The following is a 27,398-nucleotide window of genomic DNA, read 5'->3' as shown; positions in this document are numbered from 1 at the left end:
TACCTAGGGAGGTGGTAGAATCTCCTTCCTTAGAAGTTTTTAAGGTCAGGCTTGACAAAGCCCTGGCTGGGATGATTTAATTGGGGATTGGTCCTGCTTTGAGCAGGGGGTTGGACTAGATGACCTCCTGAGGTCCCTTCCAACCCTGATATTCTATGATTCTATGATTCCTTTACTTCTATTTCTATTAAAAGTCTTCTTGTAAGAAAACTGAATGCTTTTTCATTGTTCTCAGATCCAAGGGTTTGGGTCTGTGGTCACCTATGCAAATTGGTGAGGATTTTTACCAAACCTTTCCCAGGAAGTGGGGTGCAAGGGTTGGGAGGATTTTGGGGGGAAAGACGTGTCCAAACTGCGTCTCCCAGTAAACCCAATTAGAGTTTGGTGGTGGCAGTGGATATTCCAAGGACAAAGGATAAAATTAATTTGTACCTTGGGGAAGTTTTAACCTAAGCTGATGAAAGCAAGCTTAGGAGGTTTTCGTGCAGGTCCCCACATCTGTACCCTAGAGTTCAGAGTGGGGGAGGAACCTTGACAACTTCCACTACCTCCTCCCTCACATTTGCATACAGCGGGTCATTTGGTTTGGTCCTGGGCAGCCTGACTCATCAGACGATTAGTCTCCTGCTGCATCCAAGTTGCCTCCTGTTGGGCAGTTGCTTGGACCCAGATAGCCTGCTGCTGGGCTGCAGTGGCTTGTATTAGGGCCTTGACCATGTCATCCATCTTAGGGATGGGAGGGTTTTGGCTAACCCTCGTTTAAATCCCCAGCACATAGATCCCACCCCAGACACCACGTGCAGCAAATTGCCAGCACTACTATGATGGGTCTCACACTTTCTCTTCTTGGGTGGGGGTTCAGGGCACCGTTTCTTGCCCCTGAACTGGGGTATTAACTACCCCACTAGTGTTCTAGAGGAGGGGAGTGGAGAGGGAGGGACCCAGGTTCGCCCTCTACTCCGGGTCCCATTCCAGGGGCTGTAGGGATAGTGGTAAACCACTTAAACTAGCGGTTCCTTCCCCTAGGCTACTTCCCTATCCTGTCCTTCAGCTTGTGGGGCTTCCTGCCCTCCCTCTGCACAAACCACGTGTCCCTTTACCTGGTGTCTTGGTGGTCTTAGCCCACTGCAGCACTTCTCCAAACTCTCCTCTCTCCAAACTGCTCTCTGATCCAGCATCAAACCACTCTGCTTCAACTCCTCCTCTTGTCTGACTGAAGCAGGGGTTTTTTATCAGGTGACTGGCTTCAGGTGCTTTAATTGGCTTCAGGTGCTTTAATTAATCTATAGCAAACTTTCTTCCTTCTGCAGAGAATAAGGCTCCCGTCTAACACTCCCCTGCTGCCCTCTGGCCAGGCTGTGTCACAATACCGTAAAATCTAGCAAAGTTAAGGCTAAAGTTAGGCCTTGTGATCTTTGAGGTGATCAAATCCTTCAAAGCTTTGTGATAAGCTTTCTGTAGAATGGGCATCTTTGAACCCAGATTTGAGAAACAGAGGAAGACTAAAGAAGTGGCAAAATCTGTGTAATGAATCAGCTTTGAAGCAATTGAAAGTAAAGTAGTAAAATGACAGTTAGAACTTAATATAGTATCTTTGAAAATGGCATTAACTGTGACCAGCCTATTTAAAAATATTATAGAGGAAAACATCTTGTATTGCAACAAGGAATTGGCATTAACAAGTAGTTGCTCATTAAACTGACAATTTTAGAAGCACACTCAAACAACATGGTTCACGGAATAAATAATAAGATCTCAGTCCTACACTACTTAGCTGTCAATGTCATACAGATCTTTCAATGCCTTTTAATGTACCTTTACTCTCCTAGAAAGTTGTGACTTTGTCTCAACTTCCAACCAGCTAACTGTTAAACAGTTTTCAGAGTAGCAGCCGTGTTAGTTTGTATTAGCAAAAAGAAAAGGAGTACTTGTGGCACCTTAGAGACTAACCAATTTATTTGAGCATAAGCTTTCGTGAGCCACAGCTCACTTCCTCGGATGCATTCAGTGCCTTTCCTTTTCTTTTTGTTAAACAGTGCTTCATTTGGGCAAAAGGATCATCACAACTCCTCCTCTTTGGCTTATTTCTTCAACTCAGGTTTCAGAGTAACAGCCGTGTTAGTCCGTATTCGCAAAAAGAAAAGGAGTACTTGTGGCACCTTAGAGACTAACCAATTTATTTGAGCATAAGCTTTCGATGCAGTGAGCTGTAGCTCACGAAAGCTTATGCTCAAATAAATTGGTTAGTCTCTAAGGTGCCACAAGTACTCCTTTTCTCTTCAACTCAAACCTTCCATCTGCCTATGATGTCTATAAAGGTGGTATTTACTTTTTAATCTGAATTTTCCTTCTCTTTATATCACTCCCACACATTGCTTTCCTCAATGCAGTGTCAGCTGAAGTCCTCACCCATGCCTTCATATAATTGAATTCACTTAAGGATTGACATTAGCGGGGAAAAAAGAGTACAACAGACTACAGGATTCACTCTTGAATTTATCAAAATCAGTGCTTAAGTCACTTTAAGCCCCTGTAGTCAGATGAAGTGGGAATGAACTGTTTAAACACAGAGAAAAATTAAAATGTGATTAGAGAATTGGACTGCAAATGAGGCCAGAAGTTATGGACAATATTGCTTTGAGATCAGAAGATCTGGGCAGTTGTCTGTCCAACTTATAAAATTAAATTAATCAAATAAGGCATGAAAAAGAATTACAAAATGCTCATAGAAGTGAGGTAAAATTATCTATTTCCAGTAAAGGAAACACAAGATAAATATGACAAAGACCAGTATTTCAATTTCAGTAGGTGACTGACAGAGACACCTAGAGGGCAATAGATAATAGAAACTGAAAAACAAGGTAGAGCTAAATGAGTCAAATGGTACTCAAAAGTAGTTAGTAGTAGTAAACAACTGGCAATGAGTATGGAGGTGTCAGTAGAGTATATCTACAAGGTATCAGGCTAATCATAGAGATAAATACCAGTTTGGGGATAGTTGAAACTATGAGGGGAGGTAAGGTAAGGTTCCTGACTACCTTAAACAGTCAGGTGGAGGCACCAAGAAATCCAAGCCTAACTTGAATGAGCTGTTATTGCTGACAAAGGGTTGAAGCTATGCTGTTTTGCTTAGACACTGGCTTAGCAACACAGCTGCTTTGAAGACATTGCTTGGAGCACCCCTAACACAGCAAAAGGAGCAAAAAGCTACTGCCAAATTCCACTGAACTGTTAATGGGTCTTCATACTCCAAGAAAGATACAGGATTTCAGCTCCAACACAGTCAGTAACAGGCATCTCACCTTGGGGTGAGGAAGCTTTCCTCTTAACTTCCACTGAATGCATCCGATGAAGTGAGCTGTAGCTCACGAAAGCTTATGCTCAGATAAATTGATTAGTCTCTAAGGTGCCACAAAAGTACTCCTTTTCTTTTTGCGAATACAGACTAACACGGCTGCTACTCTGAAACAATTCCTCTTAACTGCAACTCATTTCTAAAGACGGAAACATGCTACACCAAATCCTGGAACAAAACTTGGAAAGAATATATGAGTTTTAAGTTTAATTTACAAAATATTCTGTTTTATTTTATTCTTTTTATTGAAGGTTTACAATCTATAATAAATGACAAATATTACTGTGACTGTTGAGTAAAAGTTTAAGTATTTTTATTAGTTTCCAGTGACAGACAATATGCAGAATTGCCATTTCCCTGCTGCCACTTAGCAGGAATAGGTACAGTGGCAAGGATGATGGTCTCAGCTTCTCTTTAGATTAAACATAAAATAAATCATTTCATCTCTAGAGATTTTTTCATTTTGTTCAAAGTCATTAAAGAAGATTATTGCTCCAAAGTATGTAGAACTTGTATCTTTAACATGCATACCGATACATCCGGGAGGTTAAAAACTTAAATCTAAATCAGCCTGGCTGAAACTCAGATTTTAAGTGAGTGTACAGTACGTAATCTAGTGGTTAGAGTAGGGGGTACTCTGGGAAGCATACAAGCTTACAGAGGAATTTGAATCAATCTGCAGAGAGGGGAGTAAGCCATCAGAGTACTGAGCAAATGTTCTGTGCTATGTGGAGTGTAAAATTCTACAGAACGTTTTTTCTTTTTCCTTCATTTAGGTTAATGGCACGGATGCAGATTATGAATATGAAGAAATTACACTTGAAAGGGTAATATTCTAAATGCTATTCCATAAATTGTATTTGGAAGGAAATTCATACTATTTGTATATGGCAAGATTGGCCTCTTGACGGCCTGCGGTTAAACAGCAATGCTATTTATTTTTAGATCTATTAATTTAACCTAAATATGAAATATATTGAATAGTGAGTATGAAAGGGGCACAAATTTTATTGCTTTTGCACACGCTTTATATTCTTAATTTAATACTTGTTAAATACTGTTCGGATAACTGAGCTGGAACTTCCATAGCCATTCCAAAATTGCTGTCTTGTGAGTTTTGATAATTATATCAGTACAGTTTAGACCAGTGCTTAATTCGTGCCAGGGCATGTGAAGCTTGAAGTTCATAGCCCTGGCAACCCTGGGCTTGCTTCATCAGTTGTGAAAGTAAAAAGATTGCTTGAGCCCTGGCATCTGTTTAATTACAAATTAAGCACTGGTATAGACAGCAGAAGTACTGAAGTCTGTCTACCAGCTGCTCTTGTATTTTAGCTTGGGTGAGACAAAAATCCTTAAATGTTGCAGTTAAACCAAACATTTTGATATCTGTACATATATTAGGTCATGACTTGATTTTCTTATCTACCTACCTAATAAACATTTTAACAGAATAACAGAGAATTCATTAACAGTATAGTATATTGTAGTTTACATTGTAGACTGAAAATCTAATCTGTAATATTAAATGGTGATATTTGACTCTGTATTGTTGCAGTGCTCTGGCAATATAGTTAATTTAAATAAATTAGTTTTATTTTGTTTTTGAGATTTTCTGACATTTGAGTACTGTGAAAAACTCAAATGGCTTAAAAAAAAATCTCAAAACCTTAAGCATGAAAATGGCGCTACAGTTCTCATACACATTGCTCTAATGGACCCTTATGTTGCAGTTAAAACAAGCATTTTTACATCTATGTGCATTCCAGGTTCTGTTAGACTCGAGCAGTGTATATGGCAACTGCAGTGATATTTTTGTGCTCAAGATTTCTGGATTTTTCTTAACAGTTTGAGCATTCCCCATTTAACAATAAAGCTCATTTGTCATTGTTGTAATTTCCATTGTCCTTCCATGAGCTTGCATTCCACTTAGAGCCATAGCATTATCAAACAAGCCCTGCAGCTTATTTGTAAATGACAAATAAAATAAACAGACTCTAAATCTAGCAGAGTAGTAGTACTCAGTAAATAGCAGAGAGTGGGAGACCCAGATTTTGTTAATGCACCTACCCTCTTTTATAATCAATTAGCAGAAATGGAGGTGTTCCACAGGGACCCTTCTCATTCAAGCAGTAAAGTTGACAAGCTCTAGAATATAAATTTCAGTTCATATCTTAATGAGGAAAGGAGAATTTGTATTTCTATTATGATGTCTTGATGTGGAGAGTGGTGATTTACAGCAAAGGAAATAGTGGAAATTCACAGCTTCATCTGTGGTGCAAACTGTTTACTCCCCTTTTGTCCCCTGGGAGGATTTGTGGGGGTAGAGAGCAACAAATATCTTTGGGTAAAATAGCGTATAAAAGAATCCAAAATTAATAGAAAGATTTTGTACTTACTCCTTTACCTCAAAAATAAATCTGAAATGAAATGAAAATATTAATACTTCAGTGACTGGAAAAACAAACATGTTATAGAGACACAAATGATGTAGCCACAGTAACTAATTCTTCTCTCTCCATTTGAGAATTTTTAAAATCTCTTTGAGCTGCATAATTGCAATATTTGTTCTAGTTTGACTAAGTTCACAAGTGAAGCAAAAGTAGTCTCAGTCTAGTCCACTCATTTATCCACTTTATAAAACTGTCAGCCATGTGGCCATGATTACTCTACTTGGCAGAAGACAGATACTGAAACAGCTTCTGTGTTAGTGTAAGACTGAGACACTTGTACAGAACAAGGTGGGAAAGCATCTCTAGAAAGTCTCTAACAGTGTAGCTTTATAGCACAGTAATTTGCAGTGTGAACCACAGACGGTTTAGGACAGTAATATAGGCAAGTCAGCAGTGAGCTGATACTTAAAATCAAATAGAGTAAATTTAGATCAGGCTTAAAAACATATACTTTAACATTCATCATGTTTTATGTTTTCCACATAGTTTTTTCCCCTTTGAAACTATAACAGGAGGAGAGAAGGGTATTTGCTGAAAACAATGAGCACGTGATTTCTGCAGAGCTTATGGGATAAGAAAGTCTATAATTTGTAGCATTTCAACAAAATATCAGAATCCGACATTCCAGTTCCTGGAGAGTGTGTGTGTTTGGAGCGTTTTTTCAACCGATGGATTCTTTTGCCTCAAAAGAGGAAACCACAGTAGCTTTATTGATTAGTTGTTATTGTTAACATGAACATTGACACAATCTGACTTGTTCCTGTAGCGATAAACAAATTGGAGTTTACACCATAGTAGAAACTGTTTCTCTGTTATTTTTGAAGGGCATGTCAGTTTCTCACCATTTTTTCCAAAATAATAAAAATAAATGTTATCCTCTAGTACATAATATAGGCTCAGCAGCATTCCACTAGGAGTGGAATTATATCTGTTTGATAAAACATAAAATGTTTTCTTTCCTGATTTGCTTTTACCCTACTTATTTTTAAAAGAAAATTATGCAACTAAGTGATATTTATTTTTCAGGGAAATTCAGGGCTTGGCTTTAGCATTGCAGGTGGTACGGACAACCCACACATTGGGGATGACTCAAGTATTTTCATTACAAAAATCATAGCAGGGGGTGCAGCTGCTCAGGATGGAAGATTACGGTATGTCAACTGTATTATTGAATGCAGTGCCTGTTATTAGAAGGGAAAGGACAAAACATTTTCATGTGGTTTTATTATTTTTTCTTCTACTGGTATAATTTAAAAGAAACAATACTCTATAATTTATGCAGCGTTTATTTAGTAAGTAACATAAATAATTTTTTACGTAAATTAAACAGGGTTTATTTGTTTTGTATATAATCCAACATCTCTAATTTAGTGAATTCAGTTTTCTGTTACATGGTGTAAATATATTGTACCAATTTCTTGGTCTTCCTTAATTCAATAGGACTGTTGACAACAGGTAAGTATTTAGTTTAAGAGCATCCCTTGTCTAGAAGCGATTGGGACAGATTCTCAACCCTGGCTCTGGCCTGACAGGGAATCCACAGGTGATGTAGAGTCCATCTCTATCATCCACTCTACACACACCCTGGGGAAAGAGTCATGTCAGAAGGAGGCAGAGCACTCTTCTGATTATGGACCAACACAAAAATCCCCATGGGACCTCTATAGCTTGCCATTTAGAGCACACCTTGAGCATCTCTAAATTCTGACCCTCCCCAAGCCAGCCTACGAGAGTGGGAGTAAAAAGGCACCTTTCTTTTCTACACCAGTTCTTCAGATGCCCTGCGTCTGAACTCATTGGGACACAGGGTGGGGTTAGTAATCCAAATTTGGGGTCAGTTTGCCAAGGGTTCCCAAGATACAGTCACTGAATTAAACAGCTTTTCTTAAGGTTTATGTATTTTTTCCAACATTTTCTTCCATACACATTCAACATTTGTATAGGTGAAGGGGATAAGCAGTCAGCTGTGAACCTGATCCACCCAACCAGTGTCAGTTTGAGTCCCACCTAAGGCAGGAATCTGGAAAAGGTCTGAAGGCATATTACTAAAATCTGCCTTTGTCAGGGTGTGGTTTTGGTTTTTTTTTGTTTGACTGCTTTTATTTTATTTTTTTTAGACTTTGAGTGAATATAGTCAAAATATTTGAGTGATGGAGGAATTAGAAATTTGAATGCTTGTTAGGAAGAGAGGAGAATGAGGGGTTGTACAAGTCGGTGGCGGGGGAGGAGGAGAGAGATGTTTGAGGCTGCAGTGAGGGGAGGAAGGATTATGGGGAGGTGGATAAATGGGGATGTATGGTAGGGAAGGAAGGATGGGAGGCTCAGGTGAGAGGTTGGGAACGGAGATTGGGAGTGAAGCGGGACATGCAGGTGAATGGCAGGGTGACTTGGGGAGAATAGGGGCAGAGGGTTCTCTTAGCCCTGCTTTCTCCCTACTCGTGTGCGGTGTGTCTGCTAGGATCAGAGGGGAAGGGGCTGTTTCCTTTCCCTCCACCTATATGTGTGAGACAGGATCTGGGTTGCCTGACCCCTTGTGTGAGTGCTGGGATCTGGGGGGCCTGCCTCCTTGTGTGTATGTTGAGTGGGGGCTGCTCATCTATGTGGGTGTAACTCTCCACCCCCTATTGTTAACCAGGTGTTTGAGGGTCTAAGCCCCTCTCCCTGCTCCAATTCATGTGAACTGGGATTTGAGGGACCCTGTCCCTGTAAGGGTGTCTGAGCACCTCACCATGCTCTATCTAGGGAAGCCCTGCACCTCTGGATGGAGAGCCGAGAACCTGCAAAGTGGGAGAATATACGGAGAACTCACTGCTGAGACTGGGATGAGGAGTTGAGAATGAGCATGCTAGATGCATATCACAATCTCTCCAGCACTGGGGAGAGGGGATGGGAACACCCACTGACATAAAAGGAACAGTTAACACATCTCAGAGCTGTTTCTGGTTGCATTCATCTGCAGGAGGTGTTCCCATTCAGTGGAAAGAAAAGGAGTACTTGTGGCACCTTAGAGACTAACCAATTTATTAGAGCATAAGCTTTTGTGAGCTACAGCGATCTGACGATCTGAGGAAGTGAGCTCCTCACGATCTGAGGAAGTGAGCTGTAGCTCACGAAAGCTTATGCTCTAATAAATTGGTTAGTCTCTAAGGTGCCACAAGTACTCCTTTTCTTTTTGCGACTACAGACTAACACGGCTGTTACTCTGAAACCATTCAGTTGAGACCATCTCATTGAGAATAATGGGCCTCACCATGTCTCTCTGAGTCCTCTATGCAGCAGATGGATGTGGAGAGCTATAGTTAAGGTGGGGAAGGCCTTTGCAGATCTCATATCACAGTTAAGCTGCTCCAGCTATTGCTTCCACCATTTGGCACAGCTACACCTAATACAGTGAATGCACCTGGAGTCCATTCAGATCATTTCCAGTGACTAAGGTGGCAATGGCATGTGCCTTAATTCTGTATTTCCTGATTTGCAGAGGTTTGAATTTTGCTAAACTTGACCTTCTGGAAGGGCATGAGATAACTCTGGGCAATCTTAACTGCATTAATGAAGGTTTTTGTCAGTGAATAATACTTACACAGTGTAGTTCTGCAGATAGAACTAATTTAGTTCCATTTTTGATTTCACCATTTGGACTTCTTTACTTCACTTTCTAGTGGTATGCTTCTTGTAGAAGTTAGCTGAAATCTTAATGTTTATCATTATAAACTATTTACAAATTATCATTACTAAATATCATTAGTTATCAGTGGTTCGCTATCAGATTGTCAGGTCATGTTTAGTAAGGTGTCATAGGTGTCTGTCCTAGGTCTGGTACTATTCCATTAATGACTTGGATGATGGAGCGTAGAGTATGCTTATAAAATTTGGGAATGATACCAAGCTGAGAGGGATTGCAAGCTTTTTGAAGGTCAGAATTAGAATTCAAAGTGACTTTGATAAATTGGATAATTGGTCTGAAATCAAGAAGATGAAATTCCATACAGGACTGTACAAGGTACTACACTTAGGAAGGAAAAATGGAGATGAATGAATTCAAATGGAGAATACCGTGTTAGTGCTGCGGACAAGACTCTGGGGGTTATAGAATCATAGAAATGTAGGGCTGGAAGGGATTTCAAGAACTCAAGTCCAGCACCTTGCCCGTGGCAGGACCAAGTAAATTAGACCATCTGTGACATGTTTGTCCAACCTGTTCTTCAAAACCTCCAGTGACAGGGATTCCATAACCCCCCATAGTAACATATTCCAGTGCGTAACCATATTTACGGTTAGAAAGTTTTTCCTAATATCTGACCTAACCCTTCCTTGCTGTAGGTTAACCCTGTTACTACTTGTCCTACCTTCAGTGGACATGGGAAAAAATTGATCACTGACATCTTTATACCAGCCCTTTACATATTTGAAGACAGTTGACAAATCCCCCCTCAGTCTTCTTTACTGAGGGGCAGGGCCAGCTATAGGATTTTTGCTGCCCCAAGCAAAAAAATTTTTGGCCGCCCCCGCTTTTTTTTCATGTCCCCCAGCTCCGCCCCAACTCCGCCCCTTCCCCAAATCCCTGGGTGTGCCGCATTCCCCCCCCACCCCATTGCTTCCTGCGGCTCCCCCCTGCTACCCCCTGCCTCTCAGGTGAGGGAGAGGCAGCGCATTCAGGAGAGCAGGTAGAGCGGAGATGAGCGAGGGTGGGGGGAGCGCAGGAAGTAACACTCCCCACCCCAGCTCACCTCCGCTCCACCAGTGCCGCCGCGGCAAGCCTGGGAGGGAGAGGGGAGAAGCGGAGCGGTGGCGGGCGTGCTCAGGGGAGCAGGTGGAGGCAGAGCTGGGGCGGCGGGGGCACATTCCTAGGGGCGGCTTGGCCAGTGCTGGAATGCCACCCCTAGGAATGTGCTGCCCCAAGTAGCTGTTTGTTTTGCTGGTGCCTAGAGCTGGCCCTGCTGAGGGGATGCCAGAGTTACATCATGACCAATTTAAGGCCATTATATAGGAGGGACAGGTAGTGCACTGCTGCAATCTGCCCTTGACGCGGCAGACAAAGCAGCTAGGTCCATCTCCACGGTGATGCAACAAGCGTCATGGCTCTCTGTTGGGTTTTCCAAAAGAGGTGCAGTCAACTGTTGAGGACCGCCCCTTTGAGGGCACAAAGCTCTTTGCGGAGAAGACTGATGCCTCCCCTTGCACCCTGAAGGATTCCATGGCTACACTCTGGTTACTGGTTATCTACAATATCAGCCTAAAGGCTGTCTAAATGGGTCTCAAAAAGCATTAGACGGTGTTACCAAGCTCACAACATGACCCCTCCAGATTCTATTCGTACACACTCCATGAAGTTGATCTCCTCATCCATTGTCTTCTTCAAGAATGTCCCTATCTCAGAGATCTGTAGAGCGGCAATTTAGGTGTCTGTACACACTTTCGCAAAACGCTGTGTGCTCACTGGTGACTGTGCCTCAATGCCATCTTCAGCTCCACAGTACTGTCATCTGTAACTGACCCATCTCTGAAGTCCCCGCCTTCCAGTAGGGATACTACTCAGAAGACACCTACCATGGAGCACCACAAGGAAGTTACTCACCTTGTGCAGTAATGATGGTTCTTCGAGATGTGTATCCCTGTGGGTGATCCAAAACCCACCCTCCTCCCCTCTACTTTGGAGTTCTTGTCAATGACTCTGCGGTAGAGAAGGAACTGGGGAGGGTTATCCCGCATGTGCTGGCTAGCCTCGTGGCACCGCACAAGGGGAGACAGTGCCTGCATGGGCCTAATGGACACTACTACAGAAGTTCGCTGATCAGCAGTGCAGGGACGCAAGCATACCTACCATGGAACACCCATAGGGACACACATCTTGAAGAACCATCATTACTACATGAGGTGAGTAACTTCCTTTTACTGCCTTTTATATCCCTTGATAGGTATAACTCATTTTGTGGCTTAGCCTTTCTGATTTTGTTCCTACATGCTTGTGCTGTTCTTTTTTATGGCTCCTTCGCAATTTGTCCATGTTTCTACTTTTTGTAGGATTCCTTTTTGATTTTCAGGTCATTAAAGAGCTCCTCTTACCATTCTTCCTATCTTTCCCTGGCATTGGGATAGTTTGCAGTTGTGTCTTTAATATTATCTCCTTGAGAAACTGTCCACTCTCCTGAACTCTTTTTTCCTTTAGATTTTCTTCCCATGGGTCTTTACCCACCAGTTCTCAGAGTTTGTTAAAGTCTGCCTTTTTGTTAAGCTGCTCTCTCTCCTTCCTTTCCTTAGAATCATGAAATTTGTCATTTCCTGATCACTTTCACCTACTTTGCCTTCCACCTTCAGATTCACAAACAATTCCTCCTTGTTCAGAATCAAGTGTAAAATGGCTGTCCTACTGGTTACTTCCTCTGCTTTCTGGAGCAAAAAGTTGTCCCCAATACATTCCAAGAACTTATTTGAAATTTTGTGTTTTGCCACTTTACTTTTCCAACAGATGTCTGATTAGTTAAGTATCCCATTATTACCAGGTCTTGTGTTCTGGGTATTTCTGTTATTTGTTATAGAAATGCCTCATCCACCTCCTTTTCCTCATTTGGTGGTCTATAGTAGACCACTACCATAACATCACCCCTATTTTTTACCCTTTACCCACAGACTCTCAACTGGTCTACCTCTTTCTGGATCTCAGAACAAGTGTATATACTCCTGATGCATTATGCAACACCTCCTCTCTTTTTACGCACCTGTCCTTCCTGAACAAGCTGTAGCCCTCTATGCCAATATTCCAGTCATGAGACTTATCCCACCAAGGCTCTGTGATGCCGATTAAGTTATAATTTGGCTTATATACTAATACTTACAATTCTTCCTGCTTTTTCCCCCCATACTCCTTGCATTTGTGCAATAGTGGATCACAAATTCAATGAATCAACAATGTAATGCAGTTGCAAAAAAAGCTTTTATAATTTTGGCATGTATTAACAGGAGACTCACATGTAAGACATGAGGGGTAATTGTTCCACACTGCTCAGCACTGGTGAGGCTTCAGGCTCAGGTACTCTGTCCAGTTTTGGGTGCCGCACTTTAAGAAAGAGGTTGACAAATTGGAGAAAGCCCAGAGGAGACCAACAAAAATAATAAGATTTAGAAAACATGACTTCTGATGAAAGGTTAAAAAAAAGTTGGCATGTTTAGTCTTGAGAAAAGAAGACTGAGGGGACTTGATAACTGTCTTCAAATATGTTAAGGGCTATCATAATGAGGATGGTGATCAATTGTTTTCCGTATCCACTGAAGGTAGGACAAGTAGTAACGGGGTTAACCTGCAGCAAGGAAGGTTTAGGTTAGATATCAGGAAAAACTTGCTAACTGTAAAGATAGTTCAGCACTGGAATATGAAGAACAGGACGGGCAAACGGCTATTAGGTCTAGTCCAGGGTTACTTGGTCCTGCCTCAGTATGGAGGGGGGATTGGGCGAAGTGATTCTGTAATTATTCCAGGAGCTCAGCCTTTTCTAGAATTCAGGTTTAACTATTCCATGTTTCTTTGCAAACTAGTCTTAATATCGTCTTGCCCCAGATACTCATCGGATCATGCAAACAAGATTTGATCAAATGAATTGGACAATTTTGGCAGGTTTGCTAATAAATTATTATTAGTTTTGTAGTCCAGGTTCATCTGTATGGTTACTCTCTGTCTTCCATACAAACTCATTTTTATGATGTAATATTTAGAAGTGAAAGGAAAATAATTCTCTGACAGGTGATTCACTAATAAATTAAAGGCTTAGATTTAAGATGCTTCATTATATCTAGTCAAAATGTTGGCACTTCGTTAGTTAGGTAGTATTCACTGATTTATGCAGAATTGTGCTAAAAGCATTTTGAAATGAATGGTTTTTCTAAAAGTCTTTATGGAATTGTTAATTCTGAACAGTCTCAAGAATTTGCCAGCATTACTGTGCAAAACAAAAATCTGTTTTAAGATAAACTTGTGTTCCTTCTAATATATATTTACAGAGCTAGTTCTGGAATTGATTATGCATATTATTATTTATTTGTATTATCATGACACATAGTTGCCCCGGTCAATGACCAGGACCCCATTGTCAGAACAAAAGTATCTAATTATTGAACAAGAGACAACAGATGGATACAGCCAAACCAATGGGAGTGTACAAGTAAACAATGAGCCGATACTAGTCAGCATGGTAGGCTGTGGTCTGAGCACACTAGCATCCTAACTATTGTCACAGTTTTTGTAGGCTTTATGACAGAGTAGAGTTTTAAGGAGGATGTTGAGTTAGTTTTGTGGATGTTTACAAGGAGCTAGATGCAATCAGAGGGGTTTCATGTTCAAAGTGATGATCTAGGAAAAGGATCTTCACAGCTGCATTCTAAATGGATATTAGAGGAGCAAGATTGCATTTGTCAATGCCAAAAAAAAGGATGAGGTAGTAATTCAGATGCAAGAGGATAAGAGCCTGGATGGAAGTTTTATCTGTGTGGATGGATAGGAAAGACTGTATCTTAAGAGATGTTATGCAAAAAGACTCTGAAAGATTTAGACATATCCTGGATGTGAGAACCTAGAAGGATAACTCAGCTGAAGATGACAGGCAGGGTGGTGGTGTTGTCCACAATGAATGAGACAGTAGGTGGCAAATTGGATTTAGGAGGGAAGATTAAGAGCTGTGTTTTAGCCATGTTGAGCTTGATCTTATGGCTATGCATCCATTAGGAGATATCACAGAAACAAGCTGAGATTTTAATTTAGACAGAAGGAGACAGGTCTGGAGTAGAGAGAGAGAAATCTGAGTCATCCACATAGAAATGGTAGTCAAATTCATTTTCGCAGATGAGATTACCCCGATATAAGGTATAGAGGGAGAAGGAGACCAAGATAGAGTATGAGGGTATTAGAAGGATCCTCTGAAGGACATGCTGAAGGAGAGAGAGGTAAAACGATTAAGGGTGGAGGAGAGCAAAGCATGGGGAGAGTCAACAACTATATCAGTAGAAGACAGGGAAGGGAGGACAGGGCTGAGAGCAGACGAGAAGCCATCAATGTTGATAGGATGGAAGTCAGAGAACAACTGAGTGACATGTCATGAGTGAGGACTAGTGGGTGATTTTGAAAGAGATTAGGTGATGGTCACTATGGAGAAACTCAGTAACAGAGAGTTCAGAGAGAGAGCAGTGCTTGGATAAGACCAAGTCAAGCAAGTGGCCCTTTTGTTGAATGGCAGTGTTGCACCAGAGCTGCAGGTTGAATGAAGAGGTGAGGGTGAAGAAATGTAAGCTAACGGATCAGTGGGTCATCAGCATGGAAGTTGAAGTCACCTAGAGTGAGTGAGGGAGACCGAGGACAGGAAGAGAGCCAGGGGTAGACTGTAGGTGACAGCAGCATGGAGGAGGAGAGAAGAGTCAGACGCGATGCTCAAAAAAGGAGAAAATGGGAAGGGGGAGGAGGAGTGGGGTTTGAAGCATCAGAATGGGAGAGAAGCCCATGGTGATATCTTGGTGAGGTGTGTCAGAGGGCAGATGCCGTGTCAGATGAAGGGATCTAGGGCTCTGTGGGAGCCGGAAACTTGAAGGGAGGAAGAGATAAAGAGGTCATGGATGAGATCTTTTCAAAGAGGGAGCTTAAGAAGGGAAGGAGAGGGATGGCCATGAGGTTAAGAGTGGTGGCGCCGAAGGGGCGGAGGTGGTGGCGGGAATTTGTGTGAGAGAGAAGGCCATGGTTGGAGTAGATGTTGTCAGAGGTGAGGGATAGGCAGAGGAGGGTGTGGATGTGGGTTCTGGATTTGTGCTGTTAGGAGGAAGGTAGAGATTGGGATGTGGAGGGGAAGAAATATGGTGGAAACTATAGAGGGGTAAGGATGAGGAAATGGAGCCACTGGAGAGAAGGAAGGATGAAGAGGATGGATGCTGTGATGCAGAAAGAGGGATGTTGTTAGAGCTATGGGTGAGTGGCATCTGGACACAGGCATGTAGGTGTACGTATACATGCATACAGAAACATGTTTGAATAATGCTGTGAAGGTAGGCTTGCAGAAATCTCTCCTGAAGTAGTTGGAGTGCATTGCCTTTCTGTATCTGAGGGGCAAGGCAGATGCAGCTGGTCTGTGCCACTAAAGGGATCTGGGCAGGGGGCACCCCAGGACAGCAGCAGGTTGCTGTTTTAGAATCTTAATACATGTCATTCAGGGCCCCATGTTAACCTGTTGACTGCTGTCTGATGCACAACTGACATCTGCCAGAACTTGCTGGCAGTCAGACCAGGCATATCAGGTATGTCTAGACATTGTTTATTTTAGTACAATGTCATTACAGCACCAGCAGCACATTAAATGGACTGCAAAGCCATCAGTGACCTAATTAACCTGCCAAAGCAGGAGGGAAACGTTTTACAGCAGAAGCAGAGGAAGTTCTTTGTTAAAGTGCGGGTTAAAACTCTACTTCTTTTTCTCCTGTGCTTCCTAGTTTGCTGAACAGTAGTTAGCTACTCTTTCCTTTAAGTGCTGACCACATTTTTTTGCAAGTAAAAAATAGTTTGTGTAACATTCTGATTAAAATACCTTGAAACTGAAGCTGCTTCTTCCGGTGATGGTCCCTATTGGTATTCCACACATGTATGTGCCTGTGCACCATGCTTCTGAGTCTGGAAGTGTTTCTCAGCAGTGTCCACTGACCCCCCCCTTGTGCATGTGTATCCCCTCATGCTCCCAGCTGAGAGTATAATACATGGTGAGGGTTAATGCCTCTCCAGTTCCCTCTTACTCCCACATGGCAGTTGGTACTGGAGATCATCCATCAAAGATATTCAGTAGAATTCCTCTCATTTCCACCTCATTGTCCCCACCCCGGATTTCCTCTGGTGACCCTTCCCATGAATGCATCCTCCAACAAGAAGTGGGCAGTCTGCTTTTCCAGGGGGCCATCGGGCCTGTCCCACATCACTACAGTAGATGGGGTTTTTACTCATTGTACTTCCTCATCCCGAAGAAGGGCATATTAGATGGCAGTGTCGTATTCTAGACCTTTGGGTGCACAATAGCTTTATCAGGAAATCCAAATTTCTTGTGGTAATACCGGCATTGATTATCCCTCCCCTGGGGAGCCTGGTTCTCAGCTCTCTACATGAAGGATGCTTACTTCCATGTAGATATCCACCTGGCCCACCACAAGTTTCTCCATTTTTGAGTGGGACACCACCATTACCAGGTTTAGACCCTCCTGTTTGGTATAGCAGTGGCTCCATGAGTGTTCACGAAGGTCTTTGCTGTATACTCCTATCTTGACTACTGGCTCCTCATGGGGTTTTCGCACCAGGAAGTAACCTCCACAGTCCTCGTCCATTGCACACTGTTGGCATCTGCAGTATCTGCATCAACGAGGACAAGTTGATGTTTACACCTACACAGACAATACCATTTATTGGGGCATGTCTTGACTCCATCACAGCAAGAGCTTTCCTCCCACCAGACCACTTCGCAACACTGATGTCTGTCATTACAGACCTGCCTTGCAGGCCTGGTACCATGGTCCACTGCTGCCTCTCTCTCTCCTCAGCCATATGTGATACCACACGCACGTCTCCACATGCGTTGCCTCCAAGTGTGGCTCTTTTTCACCTACAAACCCAGTATGGACCATATGCAGACCAGAGACCTCATTACCCAGAGTCTCACTCACATGATGGACCAATCCTTCCAAAGTCTTAATTGGCACCCCCTTCACTCTACCCACATCCCAGGTCACCCCTAACAATTGACACCTCCCTCACGGGTTGGGGAGCCCAGGTAGACCACCACACAGCCCAGAACATGTGGATGCCATGGGAGGCCAGGATGCACATAAATATGCTAGAGCTCCGGGTGATCCATTGACCATGCTGGCCCTTTCTTCCACTTATTTGATCTGTCTATGTTCAACTTCTCTCCAACAACATCGCGGAAGTCATGTACATCAACAAGCAGCGTGGCCCCAAGCCTTCCTCTCTCTGCTCCAAGTTCATCTGCCCCTGGAACTGGTGCATCAAAAACCATGTAATACTTCAAGCCATGTACCTCCCACGCATTGAGAACTCCCTAGTCAATGTGCTCAGCCGACTCTATATCAATCACGAGTGGGGGTTGCACAATGCCATGATACAGTGCCTCTTCGAGAACTACGGCACCTCTTTGCCACTCATGAGAACAGAAGTTGCCCCTCTGTTGTTCCAGCGGTGCAGTATGGGTGGACATGCAGGGTGACGCCCTCCTTCTGTCCTGGACAGGAGACCTCCACTGCGCTTTCCCTCCCATTCCGCACTTCCTGCAAGTAATCCTCAAAGTTTGCCTGGACAGAGCCACCGTGATCTTCATAGCCCCATTCTAGTTCTGTCAGTTCTGGGTTCATGGATCTTCTTCAACTCTCTACTCATATACCAATCCGCCTTCATACACTCCCAGATCTACTCACACAAGATCAGGGGAGACTATTGCATCCCAGTCCGAGCCACTTCACTTCACAGCCTGGTATTTGGCTGGGGATTGACGGTGGACCATGCATGCTCCATCCTGGTGTGGTGAATCCTTACTCAGAGCAGGAGAGAATCCACCAGAATTGCTATCAGACAAGATGGAGATGCTTCATGCTATGGGTTCACCGTCACTCATTGAATACCGTATCTATACCAGTTGTTCTGGACTACCTTCTCGACCTCAAAACATCCAGCCATCACCTGTATATGGGTGCAGCTGGCAGCAGTCGGCTCCTTTCTTCCTCCTGTGGATGGCACTTCAGTGTTTATGCATCTCACAATTGCTTGCTTCGTGAAGGGTTTGTTCAACACCTCTTCACCAGTACTAAAGCGCACACCTGCGTGGGACCTTAATCCCTTCCTCTCCGCCTTCATGAAACCACCCTTTGAACTGTTGGCAACATGCTCCCTCTCCCACCTCTTGATGAAAGTGGCATTCCTGGTAGCCATAACTTCAGCAAGATGGGTCAGTGAGTTGATAGTCATGATGGCAGATCCTCCCCCTACACTATATTTCACAAGGGGAAAGGTGTCCCTTCAGTTCCATCCTAAATTCCTCCCAAAGGTCATGTTGGGAATTCCACCTGAACCAGTGCATCCACCTATCTGTTTTCTGCCCCAAACTGCACATCTCCCCCACTGACAAGGTCCGTCATGCACTGGCTTTCTACCTTCACAGTACTCGACCCTTTTGAACATCGCTAAAGCTCTTTGTGGCCATTGCCAAACGGTCCACATGTCAAGCCCTCTCCTCTCAACCAATCTCCAAATGGGTCTCGGGGTGCATCCTGGAATGCTACAACTTGCTTGAAGTACCCACACCTGATAGAATCATGGCTCACTCTACACGAGCACAAGCTGCCACATCAGCCTTGCCAGGGTACATCCACTAACAAGACATTTGTCATGTAGCCACCTGATGCTCTGTCCACATCTTCATAACCAGTATGCCATCACAAAAGTAAGTGGCAGCTACAGACACAGCGGTTGGCTAAACTTTACTCATGACCGCACTTCCATTAGCATCCTTGCAACCAACTCTGCTCGTGAGTCACATGTGGAATACACATAGGGACCATCACTCAAAGAAGAGGAAGAGCTTACTTACCTGTAACAGGAGATTCTTTGAGATGTGTGATCCCTATCTATATTCCACTAACTGCCTTACATCTCCTCTGCTTCGGACTACACTCTAAGGTAGCAAGAGGGAGACTGGAGAGATGTCGACCCACACTGCCTATTATACTTTTGGCTGGGATCATGAGGGGATGCAGATGCGGGTTAGTGGACACTGGTAAGAAACACTTCCAGACTCAGGTGCATGGCATGCATGCATACCCATGTGTGGAATACAGATCAGGACCACACAAATTAGAGGATTGGGCTAAAAGAAATCTGATGAGGTTCAACAAGGACAAGTGCAGAGTCCTTCACCTTGGAAGGAAGAATCTCATGCACCGCTATAGATTAGGGACCGAGCGGCTAGGCAGCAGTTCTGCAGAAAAGGACCTAGAGGTTATAGTGGATGCGAAGCTGGATATGAGTCAACAGTGTGCCCTTATTGCCAAGAAGGCTAATGGCATTTTGGGCTGTATAAGAAGGATCATTGCCAGCAGATCAAGGGATGTGGTCATTTTCCTCTATTCGGCATTGGTGCGGCCTCATCTGGAGTACTGTGTCCAGTTTTGGGCCCCACACTACAAGAAGGATGTGGAAAAATTGGAAAGAGTCCAGCGGAGGGCAACAAAAATGATTAGGGGGCTGAAGCACATGACTTATGAGGAGAGGCTGAGGGAACTGGGATGATTTAGTCTGCAGAAGAGAAGAATGAGGGGGGATTTGATAGCTGCTTTCAACTACCTGAAAGGGGGTTCCAAAGAGGATGGATCTAGACTGTTCTCAGTGGTAGCAGATGACAGAATGAGGAGTAATGGTCTCAAGTTGCAGTCGGGGATGTTTAGGTTGGATATTAGGAAAAAAAATTTCACTAGGAGGGTGGTGAAGCACTGGAATGGGTTACCTAGGGAGGTGGTGGAATCTCCTTCCTTAGAGGTTTTTAAGGTCAGGCTTAACAAAGCCCGGGCTGGGATGATTTAGTTGGGGATTGGTCCTGCTTTGAGCAGGGGGTTGGACTAGATGACCTCCTGAGGTCCCTTCCAACCCTGATATTCTATGATTCTGTGATCTCGAAGAACCTCCAGTTACAGGTAAGTAACCTCCTCTTTATCAGAAAACATTTTGATCTTTAGTTGTAAACAAAATAGTCTTTTAAAATCATTTGTTATTTCCTTCTGACTTATTTATGTTGCATTTTCAGTAATGTTTTTATTTTAAAGAATAACATTTAATCCATATATTTTCAAAAAATAGTGTAATGAATTGTATTAATTGACAGTGTCAGCTGGTTAAAATGCTGTTGGACACCTAATATATTCAGTACACTATAATTAAGGCAAAGATTTTGTCATGGTTATTTTTATTAAAAGTCACGGGCAGGTCACGGGCAATAAAAATTCACAGAAGCCGTGACCTGTCTGTGACTTTTGCTGCTGCGGCTCCATGGTTCCCCCCACCACCATTGTGGAGAAAACGGGACACCCCCAGCCGCTTGCCCAAGGCATGCTCCCCCTTCCCGCCCCCTCCCCCACAGCTGTTGCCCGTCGCTGTAACCTTGAAGGGGGCTCCCTCCCGCTGCTGACACGGAGGTCTCTGCAAGTCACGGATTCTGTGACTTCCATGACCTCCGTGATATTAACGTAGCCTTAACTATCATACCTCAACTAAATGAAAGCATTGGTGTCTTCAGGGTTAACGATTGCATATTACGAGTAAATGAAGTGGATGTTCGTGATGTGACACACAGCAAAGCAGTTGAAGCATTAAAGGAGGCAGGATCCATTGTGCGGTTGTATGTCAAAAGAAGAAAACCAGTCACAGAAAAAATAATGGAGATAAAACTTGTGAAAGGGCCGAAAGGTATGTGGCAAGTATAAAGCTGCTGTTATACAAAATAAGATAAAGTTGCCAGTAGGTTGCAGGTCATTATTCCTCGGTGAGTACACAAAAATTTTATTAGTTCACATTACTAATGGAACATTTGAGGATTGGCAGCATCAGAATAATGCAAATGAAGACAGATAAATTTTAAATGCAGTAGTAAAGCTATCAATAGTTCTGGCAAAGACCTGCCCTCATCCATGTGGCATGCAGAATATTTTTCTTTTAAAAGCAAGGAATTTGTGCAGAGTTAAATCACTTCCTTGATAATATAGTCATTTTTAAGAGGAATACATTGGTCATAGCACTGGAATAAACTTTTCATATGAAATCTCTGGATATTTCTTCAAAGGTGGAAAAAACTACTTGAAGAAACCATTCTGCTTCTTTCCATACTTACAGATGATACAAACTATTCTTTGAAGTGGTAGACTTGGGTAATCATTACAATTACTGTAATTGAGCTGTGTGGTTGCAATTGAGTGATTCACCTACCTTTCTCTATAAATGTTCGTTGCTTCTCCATCAAAAATTAAATCTCTTTTTTGGGAGGAATTCTGATCATTTTACTGTGTTTAAAAAACATTAGTTACTGCTCTAACAGCTGTACTATACCTGCTCAATAACCTGTGTCATATTAAATTATAATTATTTCTGTAGCACCATATTTGCATGGGGCACAATTATATTGTGAATGACATCAAATTGATATTAAAAGTTTAAAAGGTCTCTGGAAAAATGACTTTATTTTCAAGCAGGACTCGGGTTCAGCATAGCTGGTGGTGTTGGAAATCAACATATTCCTGGTGACAACAGTATCTATGTAACCAAAATTATTGAAGGAGGTGCAGCACATAAAGATGGCAAACTTCAGATTGGAGACAAACTTCTAGCTGTAAGTAAAGGCTGTACTTTCCCTTCTGCACATACTACTTATTGGTACATACAAAACAATGCCGTAATTCAGCTAAGTATTAAGGGAGCTGTCCATAGGCCTGGCAAGACATATGCGTCATACATACTGTTTCTAGTACAAATTGAGTCTTACCAAGAAATGTAAATATTAAAATAAATTCTCCATCTTCAGTCCCTCTTAACTCAGAAAATCTCTGAGATCTCAAACTGGGTTAAATGTTCTATTTAAAAATCCAGAACTGTGTCCTATAGCAATGAACATGCTTCATTTCCAGAGTTTCCATTAAGTCTCTAGAGGCACAGGGCAATTCTAACGTTTAAAATAGCCTTTGGTAACACTACCATCTACTGCACTAAAAATCCCTGAAGGGTAAGGAACCCACTTACTTATTTTCTGCATACCAGTAACTAGGGATGACTGGCCTGGAATTAGATGCATCTTCTTATATTAGTTTACAAAATCCACTGTCATTCATCACTGGTTTATTTAGTGTTGTTGGTTTTTTTCCACTCAAAGCAAACACTTCAAAGCTGACTTCAGTGTGTAAGAAAGAAAAATAATTTTCAACTGCCCCAGATGTCACCAGTAATCCTACTGTGTTCAGAGCATGCTCTAGTGATCTCAGCATGAGACTAGGAGACAGGTTCTAATTCCAGCTCTCATGGCCAGACCTATTCACACTGAACAGCATCTTACTCTGCAAAAGCAAAGAAGCTATTCATAGAATAAAGTAGGTCTGTCAACTAATTGCAGTTAACTGAAGCAATTAACACAAAACAAAATAAACTCAATTTAAAAAGTTAATGGTGATTAATTACAGTTTTAATCACACTGTTAAACAATAATAGAATACCAATTTAAATTTATTATAAATATTTTTGAAGGTTTTTCTACATTTTCAAATATATTGATTTCAGTTACAACACAGAATACAAAGTGTACAATGTTCATTTTATATTATTGCTAGGGTTGTCAACCGATTAAGAAAATTTAATCACGACTAATGGCATGATTAAAAAAATTAAACTCCCTACCACAGGGGTTTAAGCAGGAGTTCACTGTCATCCTGGAGAAGGGCAAGACTGTTGCCAGAACCTCTCTCCAGACAGCCCTAGGCGTGGCTGATTTGACAGTGAGAACAATGGCGACGGCAGTCATTATGAGGCAATGTTCGTGGCTGCAGTCGATGAGCCTTTCCAACAAGGTGCAGCAGTTGGTCCAGGACCTCCCTTTCGAGGTCAATGCGTTGTTCTATGAATAGATGGATGACAAGCTGCACGGCCTGAGAGATTCACTATGAGAGATTCACGGCCTGAGAGATTCACTATGCTTCCTTGGCTTATACACACACCCAACCTCCAGGAAGAATTTCCGCCCACAACCACCTCCCAGGTTCTCAGGGCCTTCCAAACATGAGCCTTATAGGAGGAAGGGCAATGGCTATAAATGCCAACAACCCCACTGTACACCTCAGCCTCACAGTCGGGCTCGGGTAGATACCCCAATGGAGCTAGGCAGGCCTTTTGAAGGTACACCTGAGGACGGTGTTACAGACTCGACCCAGGATCCATCCCCCCCTTTGGTTTTGGGCCATTTGTTTCGCTTCATACTGCATGGTCCTGCATAACTTCAGACCATTGGGTGCTCAGTATGGTGTCAGCTGGTCCCACCCTCCAGTTTCTGTCTCTCCCTCTCCATCCCTCTTCAGGGATCCTTCTCACAAGCAACTTCTCATCTAGGAGGTGGGAGTTCTCCTATGGGTGGGAGCCATAGAGGAAGTTCCTCAATACTTGACGGGGAAGGGGTTTTGCTCCTGATATTTCCTAATCCTGAAGGCCAAAGAGGGCCTCAGGCCCATTCTAGACCTGTTTCACCTCAACACATACCTCAAGAAGTTGAAGTTCCACATGGTCTCCCTGGCTTCCATCATTCCCTCCCTGGATCCAGAAGAAGGTATGCCGCCCTCGATTTAAAAGATACATATTTCCATCTTCCGTGGACACAAGAGATTCCTCTGTTTCGTGATGGGCCAACATCTTTACCAGTTCACCTCTCTTCCCTTCAGACTGTCAGCAGCCCCAAAACTTTTCACAAAGTGTATGGCAGTGGTTGCAGGTTATCTGAGGCATTGAGGTATCCAGATCTACCCATACCTCGATGATTGGTTAATTAAAGGCCACTCGCAGACTCAGGTTCAGAGCAGCATTGACCTAGTGTAGGCCACCTGTCAAGAGCTGGGCCTGCTAATAAATGAGCAAAAATCAACACTAGTACTGGTTCAGGGAATAGAATTTATAGGAGCGGTGTTAGACTATGCAGGCCAGAGCATACCTGCCAGAAGCCCAGTTCAGAACGATGTCAGAATTAATATCATGTGTCACGACCCACCCACTCATATCTGCAGGGCCGTGACATGGTCATCCATTCATACCTTCGCATCCCACTATGCCAGGAGTTCTCAACCTTTTTGTTTCTGAGGTCCCCTCAATGTGCTATAAAAACTCCACGGGCCTCCTGTGCCACAATAACTGGTTTTCTGTATATAAAAGCTAGGCTCGGTGTTAGGTGGTAGCAAGCTGGGCAGTTGCCTGGGGTCCCATGCCACAGGGGCCCCCGTGAAGCTCAGGTTTCAGCTCCAGGTGACGGGTCTCAGGACCCTGGGCTTCAGCCCCATGCAGTGGAGCTTCAGCTTTCTATCCTGAGCCCCAGCAAGTCTAAGCTGGCTCTACTTGGCAGCCCCCCTGAAACCTGTTCATGCCCCCCCCCTTCCTCCCAGGGGCCCCTGAACCCCTGGGAGTCACCTAGCATGGAATTGACATGAGCAAGCACTTGAAGAAGAAAAAACGGTTACCTACCTTTCGTAACTGTTTTTTGAGATGTGTTTCTCATGTCCATTCCATGACAGACCCTCCTACTCCTCTATCAGAGGTACCAGCAAGAAGGAACTGAGAGGGTGTGGGGCCAGCAGTGACCCTTGTACCAGTGCATATGTGCAGGGCTCCAGGGGGCACTAGGGCTGGCCCTACGGATACCACTAAGGAGAAAAAAAATCTCTGTGACATGCCCATGGCATTTCACACCCTAGCATGGAATGGACACAAGAAACATATTTCAAAGAGTAACAGTTATGAATGGTAGGTAACTGCTTTTTCTAGTGATAATGCATGAACCTGAAAGAACTCCGTATGATCTTCAGATGCCAGAGTGCAAAATTGTGGCACTTAGAAAAAGTCTTTTGCTTTTGAATTGAGATAATTTGATCTGGTAGGTTTCAGAGTAGCAGCCGTGTTAGTCTGTATTCGCAAAAAGGAAAGGAGTACTTGTGGCAACTTAGAGACTGACCCATTTATTTGAGCATAAGCTTTCGTGAGCTACAGCTCACTTCATCGGATGCATTCAGTGGAAAATACAGTGAGGAGATTTATATACACACAGAACATGAAAAAATGGGTTTTTATCATGCACACGGTAAGGAGAGTGATAATCAAGGTGGGCCATTTCCAGCAGTTAACAAGAACGTCTGAGGAACAGTGAGGGGGAGGTGAAGGAGGGGGGAGAGGAATAGACAAGGGAAAATAGTTTTACTTTGTGTAATGACTCAACCACTCCCAGTATCTGTTCAGGCCTAAGTTAATTGTATCCAATTTGCAAATTGGATACCCTAAAACTATTTTCCCTTGTTTATTTCCCCCCACACACACTTTCCCTTGTTTATTCCCCCCTTATACCCCCCACTGTTCCTCAGACGTTCTTGTTAACCGCTGGAAATGGCCCACCTTGATTATCACTACAAAGGGTTTTCTCTCTCCCCCCCGACCCCCGCTCTCCTGCTGGTAATAGCTCATCTTAAGTGATCATTCTTCTTTCAGTGTGCATGATAAACACCCATTTTTTCATGTTCTGTGTGTATATAAATCTCCTCACTGTATTTTCCACTGAATGCATCTGATGAAGTGAGCTGTAGCTCACAAAAGCTTATGCTCAAATAAATTGGTTAGTCTCTAAGGTGCCACAAGTACTCCTTTTCTTTTTGATCTGGTAGTCCCTAAAAGAAAAACCTAGATCTCCATGGTACCATTTTATAGAATCTCTTTTCAGATTGAAGTTGTGCTTTAAAGATCGTCCGCTTTTGCTGGTGTTCTTAAAACATACATCCAAATATACTTAAATATTTTGGCTTTGGTTCATGCAGAAGCTTTCAAGCCATATGCAGTTCACTATTTGCTGTGTACTAATTCACAGTTTACTAATTGACATAAAACATACCTTTAGACAAAGAGGCATTTCCGTTTCAAGTACTTTATGTGCTGGTAACTGAGGGGACAATCATGAGCCTAGATTGGACTCTTTCTATTTAAAATACAGTGAAATCAGATTACTGTGTTGATTGCCAAAAAACAGGAATAAATGAATACTTTGTATACGAGGTTAGAAACAGCTGGCTGTTTGATTTTAGTTTTAGGCTCTTCAACAGTACAACCAGTTTTGGATATGAATAGTGTGTCTTCAGTTGACCTTCCAGTGCTGACTGCCGCTTTAATCCTTAATTCCTTCAGGAATTTGGTGACTCAGATAACTATAATACATTAACTCATGGAAAATGGAAAATTACTATACATAAAAATTCTGTATTCATAAGGAACAAATTAGATACCAACATAATAAAAGCAAATTCTGATATATTATTTCTATTATTATCATCCCCATAGCGTATAAGACCTCTTGTCATAGAACAGGACCCCATTGTGCTTGGTGCTGTGCAAATACACAACAAAGACAGTCTCCATTCCAAAGAGCTTACAATCTAAGTAGAAGACAAGATGGATACAATCAGATGGGGGAATACAAGGAAACAGTGAGACAATATTGGTCAGCATGACAGGCAGTGGTATCAACACAACAGTGGCCTGACAAAAACTTTGTCAGGTTTTTTTGTAGGCTTCACTGCAAAGGAGAGTTTTTAAGGAGGGATTTGAAGGAGGCTAATTAAGTAGATTCATGGATGTTTATGGGAAGCTCTTCTTAGTAACATTCATTCATCCAGTATCTGAAAACCACGTATGCCATCCTTTGCTATGCTATGTCCAACATAGATTATGTTACTCTTTGTTCAGGAACTTGCCATCTCTATTTGTAAACAAAGCATCATACATCAACTATGGTGCTGTAAGACCTAATAGA

At 42.8% G+C, this 27,398-nt stretch overlaps 1 protein-coding gene across 41 annotated transcripts in view; it reads left to right on the top strand.

Annotated features, from left to right (window-relative positions):
* Nucleotides 1-27,398, top strand: part of DLG1 (discs large MAGUK scaffold protein 1) — a 441,602-nt gene that overhangs the window by 223,500 nt on the left and 190,704 nt on the right. For 21 of the 41 annotated variants that reach the window (XM_073358918.1, XM_073358931.1, XM_073358936.1 and 18 more), the window contains 4 exons: nt 4,132-4,182; nt 6,832-6,956; nt 21,111-21,280; nt 22,060-22,196. In XM_073358918.1, coding sequence (XP_073215019.1) covers nt 4,132-4,182; nt 6,832-6,956; nt 21,111-21,280; nt 22,060-22,196 — 483 coding nt within the window. Of the gene's footprint in view, nt 1-4,131; nt 4,183-6,831; nt 6,957-21,110; nt 21,281-22,056; nt 22,197-27,398 lie in introns of all 41 variants that reach the window. The other 20 variants (XM_073358919.1, XM_073358923.1, XM_073358922.1 and 17 more) reach the window with 1 other exon arrangement.

The sequence above is a fragment of the Lepidochelys kempii genome, chromosome 9 (genome assembly GCF_965140265.1).
Source record: "Lepidochelys kempii isolate rLepKem1 chromosome 9, rLepKem1.hap2, whole genome shotgun sequence".
Classification (NCBI taxonomy): Eukaryota; Metazoa; Chordata; order Testudines; family Cheloniidae; genus Lepidochelys; species Lepidochelys kempii.
The sequence above is the reverse complement of the archived record's forward strand: the minus strand, read 5'-3'. Positions and strand labels throughout refer to the sequence as shown.